General features: G+C 46.0%; 1 protein-coding gene across 1 annotated transcript in view; it reads left to right on the forward strand.

The window, feature by feature from the left end:
* The window catches only part of LOC137431683 (von Willebrand factor), a 198,760-nt gene that overhangs the window by 153,685 nt on the left and 22,792 nt on the right, over positions 1-22,283 (forward strand). The window contains exons 34-39 of the mRNA XM_068123293.2: positions 7,339-7,522; positions 8,771-8,814; positions 11,892-12,011; positions 12,953-13,051; positions 13,894-14,022; positions 17,801-17,840. Of these exons, the coding sequence (XP_067979394.2) occupies positions 7,339-7,522; positions 8,771-8,814; positions 11,892-12,011; positions 12,953-13,051; positions 13,894-14,022; positions 17,801-17,840 (616 nt within the window). The remainder of the gene's footprint in view (positions 1-7,338; positions 7,523-8,770; positions 8,815-11,891; positions 12,012-12,952; positions 13,052-13,893; positions 14,023-17,800; positions 17,841-22,283) is intronic.

A 22,283-nucleotide genomic window follows, 5' to 3' on the forward strand; every position in this document is an offset into this window, starting at 1 on the left:
ACGACGAGGTGTGAGTGAGGAGGTCTCGGGGGTACGCGAGGAGGTAAAGCGAGGCGAAAAGCGTATAGAGAAAGAGGTGAGGAATAATACGGCAAAGTTACAAGGGGGAATAGAAGATCTGACGGAGGAGGTGGAACAGCTGACGGAGGGACAAAAAGAACTAGTGGAGCAGGTACAAAAGAACACTGCGGTACTAGGAGGGTTAAAGGCGACACAAAAAGAAATTAAAAATGACAATAGCGACACAGAGGCAATGTCAGATGGTACGTGAGGGACTGACAATGAGGTTGGACAAGGTGACAGAGGTAATGGAAACGAACGACCGGCAGGTGAGGACGCACATAGAAACGGTCAAAATAGCCTTAGAGGACGAACTTGAGGAGACGCACCGGGAAATAAAAGAGGTGAAGCAAAAATTAGAGGAAGTGGAAGAAGAGGTGAGTGAAATTAAGAAGAGACGGACAGAAACTAAGAGAGAAATACAGGAGGAGGTGATGGAATATGTACAAGGTCGGTGCTGAACTCATGATGTGCGGCTCACTAACCAAATAAAGAGTGTGCAGGTGGCGAAAGAGGTGCGGAGACGAGGTGCCAAGGTGAGTGGCGATATATACTTGGAAATGTACATGATGTGAGGGGAGCTTCAGTCGGCTTGGGGGTTGTTGTGGACCCGGGTGTTCGTGAGAGGCCGTTGGTGAAGTGTGCGACAGGTCTGGTGTGCGAAAAAAGAGGTGTGCGAGAATGTCCGACCATGGGGTGTGTGAGGAAAAAGTGCGCGCCGAGGAGTGAGTGTGCTGTCGAGAGTGAGTCTGTCGTAGCGCGTGTGCGAGGGAGCACATGGAAGCGCGTAGTGAGGAGTGTTACAGAGGATGTAACGGAAGCATGCACGCCTGTGGTGAGTGTTACGGAGGAAGTAACGGGAGAGTGTGCGCAGGAGGATGCGCGAGAAAGGTGTGTAACGGACGGGGTGCATGAGGAAAGAGTGCGCTGTCAAAAGTAAGGAAGAATGCACACCTGTGGTGAGTGTTACAGAGGGTGTAACGGGAGAGTGTGCACAAGAGTGTGCGCGAGAAAGGTGTGTAACGGACAGGTGCATGAGGAAAGAGTGCGCTGTCGAGAGTAAGGGTGAGTGCGTTGTCAAGCGTGGTGGTGAAAGTAGTTAGAGTGACACGGAGCGTGAGTTGGTTGTGACAGGTGAGCGAGGATGTACACCTGGAATGGAAGGATGCACACCTGGAATGGTAGAGCGTGTGTGGGAATGCACACTTGAGTTGGTCGTGAGGCACGTGGTTGGGTGTGCGAGTGAGAGCACACCTGTGATTGTCACAGAGGAGGTGACCGAGAAGGGGGCGCGAAGAGGTGTGTTGGTGAGGTGTGCGAGCGACGAATGTGTGCCAAGGTGTTCGGTGGTCAGGTGTGTGACCAAGTCTGTGAGCGGAATGAGTGTACCTGGGTGTGTTAGAGAAGGTGCAATGACCAAGAGCAGGGAGACAGCTGGATGTATGAGCAAGGAACGGGCTGCGGGGTGTAAGCATGCAGGTGAGGCATCGACGGTAACCGGGTTAGCGGTTAGAGCGACTTATAGCCGAATCGGGCCCTCGGTGCGTGCCGGGCTTCGCGTGCCGCGAGAAAAAGCGGGGATCCGAAGCACGGCGGGTTCGAAAGGACCGCCGTAGGTGATCCACGCTGGGCCGCGCTGGGAACGGCCGCGTCCGTGCTCCGCTAGGCGGAACGGGCAGCCCGATAGGAAGGGTCGTCATGGCGACCCCTTTTTGTTAAGGCGTTCCGGCAGGTCGAGATCGGGCAATTGGATGGCTCCACGCCGAGGTGGTGCGTGGGATCTCGGCCCGGGTAAGCGTCCTTCCCTGCACCGAGTGCCGGACGCATCCAGCCGCCGGCGCCAAACAACCCGCATTCATTGCTCGGCTTTACGAAGCCGGGCTGTAGACGTGAATTGGCGCACCGAGAGGATCTAATAAGTAGACGGGTGATGAGGTTAGTGTTTTGGACCCAAAATTAGAAAAAAGCAAAATTTGATGATTGGTAAAGGATTGGCAGAGTGATGATTGGCAGAGGATTGGTAATGGTACAGTGATTGGCAGATGATTGGCAAATTTTTGATTTGTTGGATTTGGAAGAGCAAAATTTACAGTAAGAGATGCCCCATGTGAAGGGATGGCCAATCCACCATCCCTCACAGGGGGGGTGCAAAGGAGCACTAGATTTATGGGGTTGATGGCAGTGAAAACTAGCCCGGGTGGGTTAGGATATATCGTGTGTAGGGATCTAGCGAAGATGACATTAGGTAACGTTAAGATTAGTTAGTGACAAGGATACCTGTAGTGGGGACGCAGGTAGATTAGTGTGGATGATAATGACGTGGGAGCGCAATAGTTTAAAGGGACGACTGGGAAGCGCAAGTTTCAGAGGGGAGTAGTTAGATGAGATGATGCCGTGTGAGTATTGCAGGTGGATAGAAGTGTATTGTGAAAAGTGTGTGGTGAACAGGTGTGATTGCACAGGTGTGCAACTGAACAGGTGTATGGAGCAGTGTATGAGGGAGTAGTGGTGATTGCGTGTTGTGTTGACCGAATGGTCCAGGGAGGAAGGAGGGTGCAGGTGGCCCCAGGTGTGAGTGCACAGGTGTGCACCAACAGGTGAATGGAATAAATGGTTGTGTGGAAGACATGGAGTGTGGAATAAATGGAGTATTGGAATGGATGGTCGTGGAGTGAGTATGGTGGAAACAATGGAGTGCAGTGGATGGTGCGAAGGTGTGAATGGGGGAAGAGAGGACCCCCATCATGAATACCCGGGGCGGGTAGTGTAAGTGTTAGGTAGAGGGTATAGGTAAATTGTGGTTGGATATTGGCATCTGTGGTGCGGGTGGAAGAATGGTGATTGGATGGGTGCATTAGTGTTGTGGAAATGGCTGGGCGTGTAGCCTGTTAGTGTGTGTAGTTGGTTTGGGCACTCCACCACTGTGAGGATGTCGGCCAGGTGAGGCCGCAGGTGGGCTCTGGGAGCCGGTAGTTGTTGTGGATAGGGCCTGAGGATCCGGAGGACGGACCCGGGTAGCCTAGTGCCAGAGGGCACCGAGTGGGGTGACAGAGCCAGGAGGGGCCTTCCCCAGTTAGTTAGGTTAGGGTGAGGAGCTAGGTAAACTCGGGTGGCAACTGCAGTGGTGGAGGTGTGCAGGTGGGTAGACCTGCTGGGAGAGCTACATGTCACAGCCCAGAAACTGTGCAAGGGCACCGGGAGATGAATCGGGGGAGTGAGACCCCAAATTGAGAAGCACCACAGTTTGGTCAATGGGAATTTGGTTTTTAGAACCCATAGAGTAAGTTGGCCAATGGATTGGCAGGGAAAGACCCCGGGTAGTGTAAAGTGTGTTAATGTCATTTAGAGGATAGTTAGGATTGAAGTCTCCTCGCACCATCTACATGCACTCACCTGAGATGACGTACCTCCACACCATGCCATGTTTTGTTATTTTATTGTGCAGATGTTTGGAATGTGAGACGCATCATGACGTGGGTGTGACATTGTGTTTTGTTGTTCCATCTCTTCCTCCTTATGAGGATTGATGATGAATTTGGTGATGGCAAATTTTGGATAGAGGGATTGTGGAGACGAATTTGGTATAGGGGAAATATGGGGAAGACATGACAGTAGTGACGAATTTGTAAATGTGTAGATTTTTGTACATATGGGGTAAGGGCAAGGGTAGGGTAGGTGACAGGGGGGTGACGTACGGTAGGGACGAGCTTTCTCACTTCGCCCTCCGTACGCATTTCGCCTTGCATTGCCTTATTGATGTGTACCCTTGTGACCTTACCCCTCGCTCATTGTCTTTCCCCTTTTGTCTCCCACATGACCTGTGCGCCATTGGGTGCCGAGGGGAGCGTGCGTGAGTCGGCCATTGTGCGCCCGGCACTCTCAGAACCAGCTGTCTGCATCGATGCACCACATTATGGACCACATGCCTGTGGCCGAGCACCACTGATGGACCCCATGGGTTGGGGCATGGCCCCTCTGCTGGAACCGGCCATGAGGGCCTGAAATCTTGCTGGCGGACCTTGGCCACAGGGCACCGATGCCCCACAGGTGAACCACACGTAGTCGGCCCTGTGGGCCATAAATAAAGAAAATAAAAAGGACACATGGGGCACACTTTATTGCAAATAGGCCGCCAGTAAGAAAATGAAAGAAAGACAACAACTGGAAGACAATAATAATAACCAGCAGAGGGAGCCGAAGAGCAAGAGACACCTGCAGGGTTAGGGGTTGTTGTTTTTATTTTCATGAACAATGGTGACTGCACCGATTGGTGCTTGAGGGTGCTTTGGTGCGTTTTTGGGTGCTTTAATGGTGCATTGATGCAGAGCAGACTGTCTCCCCCCCAGAAAGAACAATCACAGGTCCTGGGTTAGTCTTGTAAATAAAGTAGCGTCAATTGTAAATAATGCTCCCTACCGGCTGTATGTTTAGTTTGAGGATTCTTTCCGCGATTCGGTTATCCTGTGGGTGTGTTTCTGTGAGGAGAAGGGTGCAACGTTGCAGGGGGACATATTTACTCATTTGTGAACATCTGTAAAACTGTCGCACTCAGGGTAGAGTTAATAGTAGAGGGAACTACATCTGAGTGCCACACTAAAGTAGGTAAAAATTTATCGGGTCGGGACGCCCCGAGGTAGAGAAGGGTGCAATGTTGCGGATATGGGATTTGGCCTCCATCCATATCCGCTTGTAAATATTCCCCTATTTCCCCAATACTCCCCAACTATCCCCAATCCCCCATTCCCTAGTCCCATTGTCTGTAAACAACACTCTGTAGCCCCGACCTTCCCCTTTTTTCCCCCATTAAATGTCGTACCCAGGTTCACCGCATCTCACGTAGACAACTATAGGACATCTTGCTAGTTATTCTTAGTCTATGTCAGTTAAGGACTCGTTTCCATTAATTCTGACTCTTCGTTGCACCAGAATGTGATTGTATGGCACCAGTAGTAAGTTTAGGACCTCCCAATACCTCCCCGCATCTCTTCCTCATGAAACAACAACACCAACAACAACAACAGCGGCGCGGGGAGTGCGCGTCCTCACTCCGGCTTGGTTAGCCGCCATTGACCATGTGCTCCGACGGGGTTACCACACAGGGGCTCACTGTCAGCTCCTCGTCAAGGGCGGAGCCCGGTAACCCCCCGCACCCAATAAGAAGCGGTGGACCGATTCCATCTGGGGCGGAGCTAACGAGCCGAGGGCGTGTCACTCCCCGCTGGATATGCGCAGGAAGATGGAGGTGACGTCAGATGCGCCTCAGCTACGAAGAAGAAAGGACGCCACCTCCTAGCGCTGAGAGATACCTCCCGCCTCTCTGGACCGGACCGGGTCAATTCTGCCCCTGAGCCAAGGTGCACCTTGAGCCATCGACTGCCTGCCCTCCCCTGCCATCAATCCCCGTGTGAGTCAGTCTTGTCCCGTTTGTCTGTGGTCTGTCGGGAATAAGATAATACCGTGTCTAAGTGCCCACCTTTCTGTGCTGTACCTCTTGTGCCGTGTAATCTAAACGTTCTGCATACCCCATATTATATCCTCCTCCGGAGGTCTTGAGAACTGTACCCCTGGTGTCGTGTCATTTAACCCAGCCGTTGTGTCCTTTTCCTTCATTGATTTAGCATAGCGCGATTCGGCCAACGTTCGAGTGTAATCGGGTAACTTGTGCGAACACGGCGGCCATTCCGCTCGGCCCACCATAACATCTAAGTCGTGTCCGTAACAATATATATATATATATATATATATATATATATATATATATATATATATATATATATATATATATTGTTACGGTTTTTAGAACCTTCACTTTGTAAAATAATAATTATTGTAAATATCCCCCTTTGTAAAGGTTGCACCCTAGTTAGGCCATGTACAACACGTAGGACACCATAGGATCTTCTTTAGTTATTTCATTAGTATGTGTTTCAGGTAAGGATCTGTTTCCAATAGTTGAATCTGTGTTGTATTAATCAAATAACCTAGCCCCCTTCTCCAATTCCTAATCCATTCATATTGCGGCGTAAACTGCCCTCCACAACATATTGCGCTTCTCTGCTAGCTGCAGCGCCCGTCTCAAGACCCCATTATGCACGCGGTCAAGTTGGAGAAGAAGGGAAGAGCGGCCAGGAACCTCGGCGTGGCCCCATCAATGCGTCACGAAGGGAGGTAACAATGAACCCTCGTGGCCAATCCGGGCCGAGGCGTGTTCACCGGCAGGCGGAGCAAAGCGGATGCGGCTTAATACGCGAAGCTTGCAATAAAAGCGAGAGCGCAAAGCCCTTTCACGGAGAGAGCAGATGTGGGGGGGATCGGCAGATGCGAGAGAACAGCGCAGAGGCGGCGAATACAAGAACATTGCGCAGAGGATCGTTTGGGACGATCGTTTTCGGTACGAACTGCCATGGTTTTGAGAGCATTCGGCACGCTATTCGTACGCGCATTCCAGCCCCTCGCATTTGTAAGATCCCGGTCGCGCGCCAACGACGCCAGCTGCCTGCCATTCTTCGCGGCGGACAGGAACCATCTGCCTGGACCTTCCTCCCCTACCAGCTACCTTTCGTGTGAGTCTGCCTGTTTGTCCTGGGCGTGTTATATAAGAGTGTATAAGGTTGCCCTATGTCCTTTTATTTCCTCTTCTTGTATATTCCCTTCTTTCGTTTCCTCTTTTTGATAGTAATAAATCATATTTGTTCTTCCTTCACCCTTCTTATTCTTTGGTTCCTCTCATCCGGTCGCTTTAGTCTTTTCCCCATTGAGTACCTGTGGCACGATTTGGCCAACCGCTATAATCGGGTTTAGTCCTTTTGTTAACGGCCTGAGTCGTGGCTCGTTTCGCTCGGCGTGTCCATTACAGCCGCGGCTCGGGCGGGGCTCATTTCCTCGCTTACCGGAAGGCGCTGGTAATTAGGTAATAGGAACAATTGGCCTACCACCCTATTCAGCGCTGACCGGAAGTGACGTCATAGCTCCAGGACCGGAGACGGCCAGCTTAATAGACGAGGGGATTAACCCCCCCCCTCGGTAAAGGGAGCGCCGTACTCTGAGATCCGTAACAATATACATATACACAGTAGGTCAGCGTACTTAAACAATAGCGACTTGGTTTCCTTATTAGATGAGAGGATATACTGGAACCCTGTCGAGAGCAGTTTAAAAATACGGTCCAGCAAGATGGCGGCCCTGTAATATGGCAGTTCTTGTTATAATGCCACCTCGTAAACATTGCTCCTTGGAGTCATTTTCCTTTGACAGTTTCCCAACCACACTTATTGACAGGTTGGGGACCGCTGGCCATCTCCAACAGACCCTTGCCGAGAGCGCGAGTGCCTGGAGTTTCATGGCGAAGCGTTTACACATGAGATAAATGTTTCGTGCCAAACATCGAGCCCATCTGACTGCCCTCTCGGCACCCTTCTTGACTGCAGTGAGACACGTCGTTGCTGTCCGCTGTGCCGCTGTGGTGAGCAGAAGCAAGCAGTATACGCAATGCTAAGTTGTTAATACGGGATAAGTTTTGTTAACTGCCATTCGTCTGTCCTTTTGTAAATCCCATTTTTTGCAACCAGCCTCTTAGTACATTTATCTGTACCCAATTTATCATATACTAGCAGAAGTACCCGGCGTTGCAGGGCAGGGGAGGGAGGGGGGGACGGGAGGTGGGGGAAGGGGAGTGGATGGGGGGTGGAGGGGGGAGGGGAGGGGATGGGAGGGAAGGGGAGGGGAGGGGAGGGGGGGAGGCAGGAGAGGAAGGGGGTTCATATATATGCTGGTGGGTGCCATTCATCACGTTTCTGAGTTAAGTGTGATGCCGATCAGGAAGAAGAAGAAGCTGTACTACCAACTTCGTACACTTCTGGAATCGTTTGATTTATTTGTATTCAAATGTATGGTGATTGTTTTGTATTTATTTATGCGAATGTGTACTTGTCTATAACTGTCATTAATTAAAAAAGACAGGCACTATCGAGCGATTTTTTTTTTTTTAACTCTAAAAAAACGAATTTTTTTTTTCTTCAAATTATTATTATTATTATTTGGCCTAGAACACTCCCAAGCACTCACTGATGAACCTCTGAAAGTTTGACAAAGATCCGTTCAGCCAACTCTGAGAAAAATGGCGACACAGACAGACACACACACAGACAGACCAACATCTCTCTTATATAGTAGATTGGGGAGACCCGAAAGTATAGGCCTATTGAATGAACACTCATCTTCACAAGTCGGAAACCATGGTCTTATAGGTTACGCAAAGGCTCGGACACCTTTAACACACTCGTTCAATGCAGCACTCAGTAGGGAAAACTGGAGTGCATTGGGACATCCTCTCTCGCACGAATGATTGGTCAACCATACAAAGTGCCACCAGTGACCCCATTACATCTAATATGATTTACCCATCACAGCTTCTCGTGGGGATGTCCCACTGCACTCCAGTTTGAACTTATAACAAAGTCCAAATTATTATATGAGTTCTTATCATGGCTGGTTCAGTAATATTGTTCGCAAGAGGTACATCTGCAAACGGTTTAGGGTAGCAATGACGACCCAAGTGTGTATGCAACGGTGTGGGTGGAATCGAGTTAATTGTAGGCCTATACTGGCAGTCCCATAAGTTACAAAAAGTAAAGTTTCTTAACAATATAAATACTGCATGTGATAACATCGATGAGTTGGGTTAATGTGTTGCATTGTGCTTGTGTTTCAGTACCGGGAGATTTCTGTACTTTCAATGACAGCACTCTGCTCAGGGTGAGGAATGAAGCTTGGTTTGATTGCTGCGGCGTTAAGGAAATGTGACATCGGGCCGAAATAATCACATCACGAATGGGGGACATACAATATCACTTGTGCTGTGATGACGGCAATCGTAGGATGGGCTTCACGCTCGTACAAAATAAATAAATAAATAAAAAATGCAAGGTTTGTTTGGCCATGTGACCTGAGCAAAGATGTACTCTTGTTTAAAAGAAACCATTACACTTTGTACATCCAGGTAATTGCAGAGCCGGGACAGCCGGCTCAACGACCCTTATGTATAATGTTTCCTGATGCAATGACGACTGTATAAATCATTGCAAGGACCAAGCCTGTTGTTGACCACATGGTTAAAGTGGCTGGCTTAATATCAATATGTCAGGGTCTTCAGTTTGAGCCCCTGTCATGCCGTGAGAACACCAGGTGTGTTTTGGTTGACTCAGCCTGTTATCGTTCGGAGGTCGAAAAAATGAAGAACATCTTACTGGAAACAGGGGGCACTGCATCAGCGGCACAGCTGCGCTCTCAGCATTGATGCAACCAGTAGCCACAGGCTGCATACGAAATAAATAAAATAAATAGCAAGTAACGGGACAATGCTGCAGCCCTCATTGGTGTGGTGTATCAAGGAATGGTTTGCTCTCTTGTGGTGTACCAAGGAATGGGTAGCTCACTTGTGGTGTACCAAAGAATGGGTAGCTCACTTGTGGTGTACCAAGGAATGGGTAGTTCGCTTGTGGTGTACCAAGGATGGGTAGTTCACTTGTGGTGTACCAAGGAATGGGTAGCTCACTTGTGGTGTACCAAGGATGGGTAGTTCACTTGTGGTGTACCAAGGAATGGGTCGCTCACTTGTGGTGTACCAAGGAATGGGTAGCTCACTTTTGGTGTCTCAAGGAATGGGTAGCTCACTTGTGGTGTACCAAGGATGGGTAGTTCACTTGTGGTGTACCAAGGAATGGGTAGCTCACTTGTGGTGTACCAAGGAATGGGTAGTTCACTTGTGGTGTCTCAAGGAATGGGTAGCTCACTTGTGGTGTACCAAGGAATGGGTCGTTCACTTGTGGTGCATTAAGGAATGGGTAGTTCACTTGTGGTGTCTCAAGGAATGGGTAGCTCACTTGTGGTGTACCAAGGAATGGGTCGTTCACTTGTGGTGCATTAAGGAATGGGTAGTTCACTTGTGGTGCATTAAGGAATGGGTAGTTCACTTGTGATGCATTAAGGAATGGGTAGTTCACTTGTGGTGTATTAAGGAATGGGTAATTCGCTTGTGGTGTATCAAGGAATGGGTAGTTGGCTTGTGGTGCGTTAAGGAATGGGTAGTTCACTTGTGGTGTATTAAGGAATGGGTAGTTGGCTTGTGGTGCGTTAAGGAATGGGTAGTTCACTTGTGGTGTATTAAGGAATGGGTAGTTCACTTATGGTGTATTAAGGAATGGGTAGTTCGCTTGTGGTGTATTAAGGAATAGGTAGTTCACTTATGGTGTATTAAGGAATGGGTAGTTCACTTATGGTGTATTAAGGAATAGGTAGTTCACTTATGGTGTATTAAGGAATGGGTAGTTCGCTTGTGGTGTATTAAGGAATAGGTAGTTCACTTATGGTGTGTTAAGGAATGGGTAGTTCGCTTATGGTGTATTAAGGAATGGGTAGTTCGCTTGTGGTGTATTAAGGAATGGGTAGTTCACTTGTGGTGTATTAAGGAATGGGTCGTTCACTTATGATGTATTAAGGAATGGGTAGTTCGCTTGTGGTGTATTAAGGAATGGGTAGTTCACTTGTGGTGTATTAAGGAATGGGTAGTTCACTTATGGTGTATTAAGGAATGGGTAGTTCGCTTGTGGTGTATTAAGGAATAGGTAGTTCGCTTGTGGTGTATTAAGGAATGGGTAGTTCACTTGTGGTGTATTAAGGAATGGGTAGTTCACTTATGGTGTATTAAGGAATAGGTAGTTCACTTATGGTGTATTAAGGAATGGGTAGTTCGCTTGTGGTGTATTAAGGAATGGGTAGTTCACTTGTGGTGTATTAAGGAATGGGTAGTTCACTTATGGTGTATTAAGGAATGGGTAGTTCGCTTGTGGTGTATTAAGGAATAGGTAGTTCACTTATGGTGTATTAAGGAATGGGTAGTTCACTTATGGTGTATTAAGGAATAGGTAGTTCACTTATGGTGTATTAAGGAATGGGTAGTTCACTTGTGGTGTATTAAGGAATAGGTAGTTCACTTATGGTGTGTTAAGGAATGGGTAGTTCGCTTATGGTGTATTAAGGAATGGGTAGTTCACTTATGGTGTATTAAGGAATGGGTAGTTCGCTTATGGTATATTAAGGAATGGGTAGTTGACTTGTGGTACATTAAGGAATTGGTAGTTGGTTTGTGGTGCATTAAGGAATGGGTAGTTAGCTTGTGGTGCATTAAGGAATTGGTAGTTGGCTTGTGGTGCATTAAGGAATGGGTAGTTGGCTTGTGGTGCATTAAGGAATGGGTAGTTAGCTTGTGGTGTATTAAGGAATTGGTAGTTGGCTTGTAGTGCATTAAGGAATGGGTAGTTGGCTTGTGGTGCATTAAGGAATGGGTAGTTAGCTTGTGGTGTATTAAGGAATTGGTAGTTGGCTTGTGGTGTATTAAGGAATTGGTAGTTGGCTTGTGGTACATTAAGGAATTGGTAGATGGTTTGTGGTGTATTAAGGAATTGGTAGTTGGCTTGTGGCACATTAAGGAATGGGTAGTTGGCTTGTGGTGCATTAAGGAATGGGTAGTTAGCTTGTGGTGCATTAAGGAATTGGTAGTTGGCTTGTGGTGCATTAAGGAATTGGTAGTTGGCTTGTGGTGTATTAAGGAATTGGTAGTTGGCTTGTGGTACATTAAGGAATTGGTAGATGGTTTGTGGTGTATTAAGGAATTGGTAGTTGGCTTGTGGCGCATTAAGGAATGGGTAGTTGGCTTGTGGTGCATTAAGGAATGGGTAGTTGGCTTGTGGTGCATTAAGGAATGGGTAGTTGGCTTGTGGTGCATTAAGGAATGGGTAGTTGGCTTTGAACTCTGTCCATCCATCTGCCTGCAGGTTGGTGAAACCCTATTCGTGAATGAGTGCAAGCGATGCCACTGCCAGAGGAGCCGAACGGGAGATGCACAGCCGTTCACTTTCTTATGTCGTGAAACCAAATGCGCTAAGTGTGCTGAAGTGAGTTAACCATAAGGTCTAAAGCTTCTCACCTTCCTTTCAAATTCTTCTTTCTGCAGGTTTGTCTGTTGAGTGTTCCCAGTCAATCCGATGACTCATGATGGTCCTAACCTAAGTTCCAATCCCATAAACTTCTGTATATATATATATATATATATATATATATATATATATATATATATATATATATATATATATATATATATATATATATTTGCCGAGTGTCTACTGATGTACCTGTAATTCACACTAAATTGTACTGATGTCCACTGAAGTCTTTATCACTGCATGTGATGTATGTACAAGCTCCGCTATAATGAGCTTTAGATCAATAATATTGAGTTCCCTTAGGCTTAGAAGGTACTTCAGCGGAGGCCATTCGGCCCAACAAACCTGCCCAATGTTTACCATCCTATGGTTGCCCATGCTCTACTTTTTTAAATGCTCAGCGTCAAACAAGGAAGCAGCACGTTCCATTTTTAAAGTCTTTGGTATGATTTGGCCAGAGTCGGGTTCGAACCTTCGACCTCCAAGACTCAGAGTGGACTGTCCAACCTTTATGCCACCGAGACTAGTAAAAATTGGCATTCCCATACTGGGAAATTAAACCCAACCCACCCCCATGGATGAAAACCAGGAATCCAAACCACTTATGGCAAGCTTCTTTTCAAAAGGTTCCCAATCATGCTGAACCTGCTTTCCTTCCCTTTTGCTCAGACAGTGTTAACACTCAAAACGTCAACTGCACTGCACTTCCCACAACGGTTAACACACCCTCATTTGCTTTCATTCTGTAAAAAAACACATTCTTCAACTTGCTTGGCCACACGTTCATGCTTATTGGCCTTTGGCATATTTTGAATGCTTTACTCTTTGAGATAAATTTGTGTAAAGGCCATGCCTTGTGCTTTGTGTTGTTGTTTTCCACCTGGTGAGTGTAGGGTTTCGAGGAAGTGAAACCGGAAGGGGCTTGCTGCGGAACATGCATGCCGACAGAGTGTCGAATTGTCCTCAAAAATGGCACCAAAACCATTATTAAGGTTTGTGGAGCATGTGTTCCAAATCCTCCTACTTCCTTGCTGTTGTGCCATATTTAATAGATGATCATGTGCAGTTTTGTTATCATAGGTTCACTGATCGAGTGTTGGCCAGATTAGCACAGAGGTAACATACTCCATAGATGATGTAAAAGCTGGGGTTAATGCTGGAATTGAACATAAACTGTTAGTTACCCTGAGGTTTCAACACCAGAAAGTTGCATCTATGATCTATGAGCAGGCCATTTGTCAGAAGGGACATTAACCTAGGATCCAGTGGACATTAAAGATCCCGTAGTGTCTTTTGTAACAAGTAGACCGTTGTGAGCCAAATACCTGCACTGCAGATTGCTGGGAATAAGATGGCAAACCACCTCATGGATTCTTCGCTTCGGCAGCACCAACTCCCTAGGAAGGCATGGACTTGTCCTCAGCATTAGTCAAATCAACAGGCATGACGATGTAAGAAAGCCTGGACACCGAGCTCAGTCATGACTAAAAACCATGATGACGCTTCACCCAGATGTCACGTGTTGTATGCATTAATGTACCAAAATGACTTGGACAAATGATAAACATTTGTGTCCAGGAGTGGCAGGCATACGTGGGTTCTGTCGGATTGCGAGCCTTGCAGACAAACATTTTGTGGACTTATTTTGTCCAAGGTGAAACGCAAGATGCCTTCACTAAAAAATACAACCATGGAGAGAATGGTCTCTTGCTCGACGACGATGTTGCTTCAAACACAGGGGAGCAAATACGCGACTTATTGGCAAATCATCAGGTTACGCTTCTCTGTATCCCTATGACGTGGCACCCTGTGATGTCTTCATGTTGTCTTTCAGCCTGATCACACACTCAAGGATGGCTGTGACAAATACAGCTGTCAAAAGAACACACAAGGTGGCATCTCCTGGCAGCGCAGGACAACCATTTGCCCACCATTAGATCGAAACTCTTGTCTCAACTCTGGGGTGAGGTGTTCCTTTGTTGGGATGAAAATGGTCAAATTTGTACCTTTGTAGCAAAGTTTTATGACAATAAAATAATTACAATTTGAATGTCAATCATATGATGTATAATTTGGTGTGTGTGTGTGTGTGTGTGTGTGTGCACACCAACTGCTGGACAGAATTAGTTGAAATGTGGTGTGTGTGCTTAGGGTGTATTAGGGAAGGTTTCAGGCATTAAAAAAAAAAAATCATAGTCGAGGAGGTTTGGGAGAGGGGACGATGCAAATTCTCTATGGAAATGAGTATCGTGCAGTGCCACTTCCGGTGGCAGAGTGTATTACAACTCTCAGCTCTTTCTAAAATGCACCAATTCTTGGTGTTATAATATAATGAAAACTATACAGACATCATAGGTGAGGGGAGAGGGGGGGGGGGACATGTTGAAACATATGTGTCTGTCTGTCTGTTTGTTTATGATGAAATGTGTTGAAAGTTGGTGTTTTTACTCGAGGTGTGCGTGCATGGGGAACATACTACGAAGCTGGAATGGCCACCCCAAACTTGTGTGTTAAAGTGGGGAATTGTCATAATAAAACCAAAGACATCATATATATATAGCTGTTGGTGAATTGTCATACATGTTTATGCACTCCTGCGCTGCTTGATATAACTAGATGGTAGTCATAGAATACTTACACTGTGCAGTCAATTTGGTGCGAGCCAACTCTTCTGTTTTTGAAGGTTTTTCTTTTTTTCTTTGATCCAATTTGGTGGCCAGACCAAGTGAGCGATGACATCATCAATTTATATTCTAATATAATTGTTGTGTAGATCACGCTCAATAAATTTCAAACTGATCAGACGAAGCATTGTCCCTGATGAATTATGATGTCATAATTAAGGCACCAATGACATCATCGTTAACAACACCTATTACCCATATTGAGTTATTTACAATGAGAGACGTTTCAATTTTTTCCATGGAGCGGTTTTGGAGATATACAGGTGCAACGTTTTTCAGGTTTTTCCAAAATGACACGCTGCCACGTGACCGATGACGTCATAATTATCATAAAAATATTCTACAGGAGGAGGCACTCCTATGGTGAAAATTTCGTGCCCATCAGACCAACAGTTGCAGAGAAAAAAAATTCATAGTGATCGGGTGAAGAGTTATACTTGTGGAAATATGACGTCATAACGAAGGCATAATGATGACATCATCATTAACATATCTTTTTCGCATGGAGAGTACTTGACAACGAGCCATGTTTAAAAAAAAAATCCATGGAGCGGGTTTGGAGATATATTGCATCCGTACCACGTGACCTATGACGTCATAATTATGAACAAAAAATATATACAGGCGGAGGCGCTCCTATGGTAAAATTTTGTGTCAATCGGACCAACGATTGCCGAGAAAATAAATTTAAACAAGCGTTACGCCTAGGTCCCCCGTCGGTGAAGTGATGCGAGTTGACAAAGTGGAAGACGCAAGACGGCCATCTTGGATTTTGACGTGGCGACCCAATTTTCAATAGCATTCTCCCTTATGCGTCGATACACCCACACACCAGATCAGACGTTAGTAGTTCGTTTATTTTTCAAGATATTTTGCTCACAAGGTTCATATATATATATATGGCGGTGGCCATCTTGGATTTTGACGTGGCGACCCAATTTTCAATAGCGTTCTTCCTTATGCCTAGATACACCCACACACCAGATTAGAAGTTGGTACTTCGCTTATTTTTCAAGATATTCCGCTCACAAGGTTCAGACATATATATGGTGGTGGCCATTTTGGATTTTGACGTGGCGACCCAATTTTCAAAAGCTTTCTTCCTTATGCCTAGATACACCCCCACACCAGATTAGAAGTTGGTACTTCGCTTATTTTTCAAGATATTCCGTTCACAATGTTCAGACATACATGCGTCAGACATACATGGCGGCGGCCATCTTGGATTTTGACGTGGGTTGCACCCACACACCAAATTTGAATGTGGTCCTTCGCTTACGCACGTACGCCCGCCCGCACGCACGGACGGACGGACACACGGACGGAAGGGAAAACCATAGTCCCCCTTTCGCTCCGCGGTGCGACGGGGGACAAAAATGCAATCGAGCACGCACGCAACCAAATGCTTGACCCTGCTTTTCACTTTGTGAGCGCAGGGTACTAATTTGAAAACTGGATGTTATCGCTAAAAAACGTATTAAACTCCCAGAACTTGTACAAATTTATACAACCAGTATCTGATCTGATCTAAGATGTATTTTTAAACCTTGCATACCCACGGCCAAAAGCCATAATCTTGAAGAACAACAGCTTGTCCATAATATGTGATAAAATTTCATCAGCGGAGGCGCAATTGATGGCACCGAGTGCTGAATAGCACTAAAAGTATGATGACATTTCAAAACCTGTTTTTCAGTTTTAGGAATGGCGAACTGCATACTTTTATGCAAAAAAAGTCAAGCTTGTACACAAATCTCCTGATAAGCCACTTTTAGGTTTCCTTTCAACGGCCTTGCATCAGAACTGAATGTTTCAGACGATGTTTATTCACATTTTGTGTTGTAATTTACTGATTTTATTGCTCTATCCCTTGTTACATAGCTTTTTTAATGTCTATGATATTATGGTGTGTGTGTGTGTGTGTGTGTGTGTGTGTGTGTGTGTGTGTGTATACACACACACATACAGTACATACATACAAGTGATGAGGTCCGTGGGTTTGAGTCCTGGGTTGAGTCAGAATTTTTTCACACTAGCCCCTGCAGGAATTTACTTCCTGTTTATTAAGTTTGTAGATTAGTTAATCTCCAATGCACTTCCACATACACTTACATACACTCACATCCGGGGTCTGTCGTGCAGGCACGTAAGACATCGGCCATTATAAAGCTCGCAGTGTTCATGTGAGTAAATCTCTGAGGATATCCCGGAGACTCAATAGCTCAGTGGGCTGTCACCGCGTAAGTGATGAGGTCTGTGGGTTCGAGTCCCGGGTTGAGTCAGAATTTTTTCACACTCGCCCCACGCAGGAATTGAATTCCTGTTTATTAAATAAATAAATATATATATATATATATATATATATATATACACACATGAGGTATGATCAAAAACTTTGGCGAATGGTGCCGCTACTAATGAATGCGTGAACTTTGTTAAGGTCAGTGGGCGGGGCTTATTTTTGTTAATCCTCTCACTTGCCAGCACACATCAAACGCCATTAGTACTTACTACGTGCCAGTTTGCCTGGCATTACTTTGTGTGAGCACGCGTTTGTGGGGTCTGGTGTTTTTGGAGTAAATGTGTCGAAGTTTGAGCAACATGCAAACATGAATTTTTTTGAAACTTGGCATGACGGCTACAGAAACATACAAAATGCTCGTAACAGTCTACGCAGATGAAGTTGTGACAAAGAAGACTGTTTGCTTTTTGCCTTGACCTTCTTTTAAACAGAGATTATCTTTGATACTAGGTTATGGGAGTCTCCTGATTGTTAGTGAGAATGACAAGAGTACATAGGAAAGTTAATGAATAAGGACAGTCAGAATAATTCAAGAGGACAATTCAAACAGGAATAAAACAAAATAAAATAAAATAACTCCAGAATTTTCCTTCTTTTGAGAAAAGTTAATGTACATCAACAAAACAACTGTCGGCATAGTTAATAACTAGATAAGTTTTCATTTGTTTCGATGATCGCCAGCTGCTGTGGCTTGTATATTTGACTTGTATTTGATATCCTTATTTTCCCTGACAATTTTGTCTTGCATACCACAGGGAAGGATTGAGAGCCTTGAAGACACCTGCTGCGATACATGTACGTGAAAAAGTGGCCTAAAGTTTCACAAATTTGTCAGCGAATCATTGCGTGCCAGCCTTAAGATCATACCAAGTTGGGTCACCCGGTCAACATCGGGTTAATCAGACTTGTCAAATATCATTGGGATTGTTGATTATAGTAGTTGCAAAAATTAATTCAGAAGTGTAACATGGAAATGATGGACGAAATGGCCCTGTAAATGATGGATGGATGGACCTGGTGAATGAATGAATTATGGATGGACCTGTCAACATTATTGTTTGTGAGGTCAGATTTACTGCAATGCAAAAACCAAAATATTCATCTTTCGTATGATCATGTAGGCGCTATAACAGCAAGTTGAGGTAATGACAACCACGTAATTTCAGAATCGGTGGCTTCATATGGTTGTGCAAAGGACCCAATGAAACTCCTGGAGGCGAGAGATAAGGTCCTACAGACGAGTGCAACTCCTCGTTACATTCCTCATTACACTGTAGTCCCACTGAGACTGTGGACCTTTTGTATATTAATTTCAATTCTGCATGAGGAATACTTCACAAGTGGTGTGAGGTCCAATGGCTTCGCCCTGCCTTGACCACGTTACTCCTCCACTTTCCTATGTCCTCAGCCACCTCTCTCCACTCTCCAACCACCTCCACATTACTGATATCCCTCCTCACGCAATCCTCCCATCTCAACCATGGTCCACCCCTTTTCCTCCTACCTTGCTTCCTCAACTTATCCACTCTCTTTGACATTCTCTCTTCCCCCATCCACACCAAATGTCCAGCCCATCTCAGCCAGAATTTCACCAATCTCCCCAACAAGTTCATCTGCCATGATCTTTCCTGGGAAAACCACATTTCAAATCTGGCCTCGAAAGCCATTCACCGACTGGGCATCCTCCATCGTGCGAAGTCCTTCCTTGGCACACCTGAGCTCCTCACCACATACAAGGCTTTCATCCGCAGCTCAATGGAATACTGTTCCTCCCTCTGGGCTGGTGCTCCTGCCTCACACCTATCTCGGCTTCACGCTGTTGAAACCAAAGCTTTCAGAATCATTGGAATCTCCCGCGATGAAACCAACTCCAAGGGCCTTTCACTTACTCACTGCAGGCAGGTTGGTGGTCTTTCTGTCTTCTTCCGACTCCTCTCCGGCCTTGCTCCCCCAGTTCTGTCTGTGCTCTGTCCCACAAATATTCCTACAGTCGCACAAGATCTGCCAGCAACCCTCTTATGGTGCAATTGCCAAAATCAAGACTCTGCTCACCTTCACTCTTTTCTCCCACCTCTGGAACAAACTCCCTCACTCTCCTCAATCCCAATCCTCCCTCCAGGGCTTTAAAACAGCTGTTCACCACAATCTCTTATCTTCCCCCATCCAAAATCTTGATCTTTTCTACCCCCATTAATACACCCCAAATCCACCTCTTTCAATCTCCGACTTCATTCCTGAAATTCGTGGTGGTATCAATTTGTTTTATACTGTGAACCCTTTCCAACCTCCCTCCCTTCCACAGATCTCCTGATGTCCCTGTTCTCTACTGTTGTACTTGTGTACTTCCCTCTCTCTCCCCATCTTGTCTCCCGCTCCCTTCATTGTATATTTTATGTGCCTGTGCATGTTTTCATGTTCAATGTGTTAGCTCTTACACGAGCCTAGATTCTGTGTACAAAAAATAATTTTAAAAAGCTCATCTGTACACCAATCTCCTTCCTCAGTTAATCTATCCTCCTTATATCCACCCTCTTAACTCCTGCAATCCTCCTGACCCAGTTGTTCTCACAAACTTGCAGCCTCTGTTGTCTTCCCGTCATTGCCACCATCTCCAGACCTTAAAGGCATTATACACGACATCAGAACCTTCTCTTTCAATTTCCTTGATATCTTTCTGTCTGCCATTACTCCCGCCACCCTTCTCCATGCATTTGCACCTGCCTGGATCCTCCTCCACACCTCTGCCACGGACTTACCATCCCCGCTCATTGTCCTCCACCAACCTCCCAGATACTCAAACCTATTTCCTTGTCTGATCTCCTTCCCCTGTAACCCGATATTCTTTATTTTCTCTGTTGCCCAACCCACATCACCTCAGTCTTCTCCATACTCATCTTCAGCCAATGATTCCCAAATGACTCTTTTTGGTTCACGAGTTACCAGTGACCACTATATTCGTCATGGGTGTGTGCCTGTCTGTGTGTTTGTCTGTCCGCAGCATAACTACCCGATGATATCATCCGATCTTGATGAAACTTGGGTGGGAGGTTGATATCATGATCTAGTTGTGTCCTGCCTAGAGTGGGCGGAGCCACGCCCGAAAAAGATGTCTTTTTAGGGGGTAATCGAGTTCAAGCTACATCTTCTCCGAGGGAGTTGGTGGAATCTGACAGGGGTTTCGGTATTTAGTTAGGCCAATGTTATGTGTCTAGTCCCACGGAGCTCGATATTTCATTTTCGCCCGAAGGTCAAGGTCACAAGGTCACGAAATTTAGAAAAGTCACTTTTTGATGGTTTTATTTCATTGTTCGCTTCCTGATGGGTTGAAATGTCGTACATGATCTTATATTATCACATACATCATGAAATACAAGTTTTCCAACAAATTTCAGAATCTTAGACCTTTGACCTTTGAAGGTCACAAAGGTCAAATTTTCAAAGTTGTTGGAATTGAACCGAATGTTCGGTATTGTGTAGCTAACTAACCTCATAACTGATTATACATTATTTTCTATCTCATTTCAAAGTCAGTAAAATTCGTTTTGACATTTCCAGGCCAGCACCACACACAATTACGTACAGCTGGCTCTTAAAGGCCTGTGCACACAGCGCATTGGGGACCTTTGTAAATAGGCATGTACACCGCATGTCTGGGGCCGACACCTGCCACGTGGGCCCCCGACCCCCCCAGTCCGGGCCTGTTTCGGTTATAGTCTGTCCTTTGTCATTGAATACCGCTCGCTCGTGAACCATCGTCGTCTCCTGACTTGTGGGAATTTTTTTGGGGAAAAACTACTCGCCCAGTACTTCCTACATCTCCCACCCACTCTCCACCACAACAGCCAGATCATCCACATACAACATCCTTCCTGGAACACCCCTCATGCTAACCTTCCTGCTTACCAGCTCCATCACCATGATAAACATGAGAGGGCTGAGAGTGCTTCCCAGCCTCAAACCGATGTTCACACTGAACTCCTCCGACATCGTAGGACCAACTAAAACTCTTTCCTTGTACATCCCTTTCACCAACCTAACTTGTGCTTCCGGCACTCACATCCATCTCGGTGTCACCATCACCATCTATCTTGGGAAAGTGTCACAGGCTTTCTCCAAGTCCACGTATCCCAATGCCATTTGATCTTGCACCTTCAACCTCTTCTCCACCAGCTGCCTCAGCACGACCATCCCATCTGTTTCCCCTTACCCTTTCTAAACCCCTGTTGCCCTTCTCCGATCTCCTTCTCCACATTCTTCCTTATCCTCCCATCCAGAATCCTCTCTCATACATACATTCAACAATCTCTTCGTACAACTGACTCCAAATTCTCCTGCTGCAATTATCATATCTATACACACCTCATCAATGCCGAATGCTGTTCCTTTCTTCATCCTCTTCAATGCCATCCACGATTCCTCTTTGTGATCTCCACCAACTCCACTTTCCCCTCCACGTAACTCAGAATTCCCAGCTCACCTTTGCTTTCTTACCGGTTCAACAGCTTTCAAATAGCCTTCGCACACCTTCAATACTGCGCCCCTCTCTGTCACTAGCCTCCCGCCGCCATCCTTAATTACCGCCCCCACCCCCTTAATGTCCTTGCTCTCCACATCCCTGGCACGAGCCAATTTTTAGATCATCTTCCTCCTGCCATCCTTTTCCAACTTGTTGTAAACCTACCTCCTCTTCCATATCATTCCTCGCCTTATCCACAGCTCTCCTTGCTGCTTTCTTCTTCTGCCAATACAGGTGCAGCAACCCTGCATCCAACTGCCTCCCTCTATCCTTGATCTTCTCTATTCTCTTCCAAACCTTGTTTTCACCAACTGCCTTCCTACTTCCTATGTCCACCATACCTGGTTTCTATCCTTCGACGATGCACCCTTCCCTGACGTCCTTCCACACAAATCTTCTGCAATTCCCATAAGCGCCTCTCCATACTTCTTGCACTCCTCCAAACTTTCCACTTCCACCAAACTTTCCACCGTGCACTTCTTTGCTAGGTTGCTCATACCTGGCCCTCATCCTCTCTTTTTACTCTGCGACATTACCCTGACACTTCCCCCATCTAATTAAAAGGATGCGCAAAACGCCCCTCCCTTTATATAAGGGATCGTTTCTCTGGATGCAGCTTTAACATGGAGACTGAAAATTCGTTTCTCGGCTTCTACTGCACGAACTTGGCTGCAAATTTCAGAAGTAAATGCTTTGTACATGGAGGTAATATGTTCCAAATT

This window comes from Myxine glutinosa, chromosome 7 (genome assembly GCF_964187855.1).
Source record: "Myxine glutinosa chromosome 7, kmMyxGlut1.1, whole genome shotgun sequence".
Lineage (NCBI taxonomy): Eukaryota > Metazoa > Chordata > Myxini > Myxiniformes > Myxinidae > Myxine > Myxine glutinosa.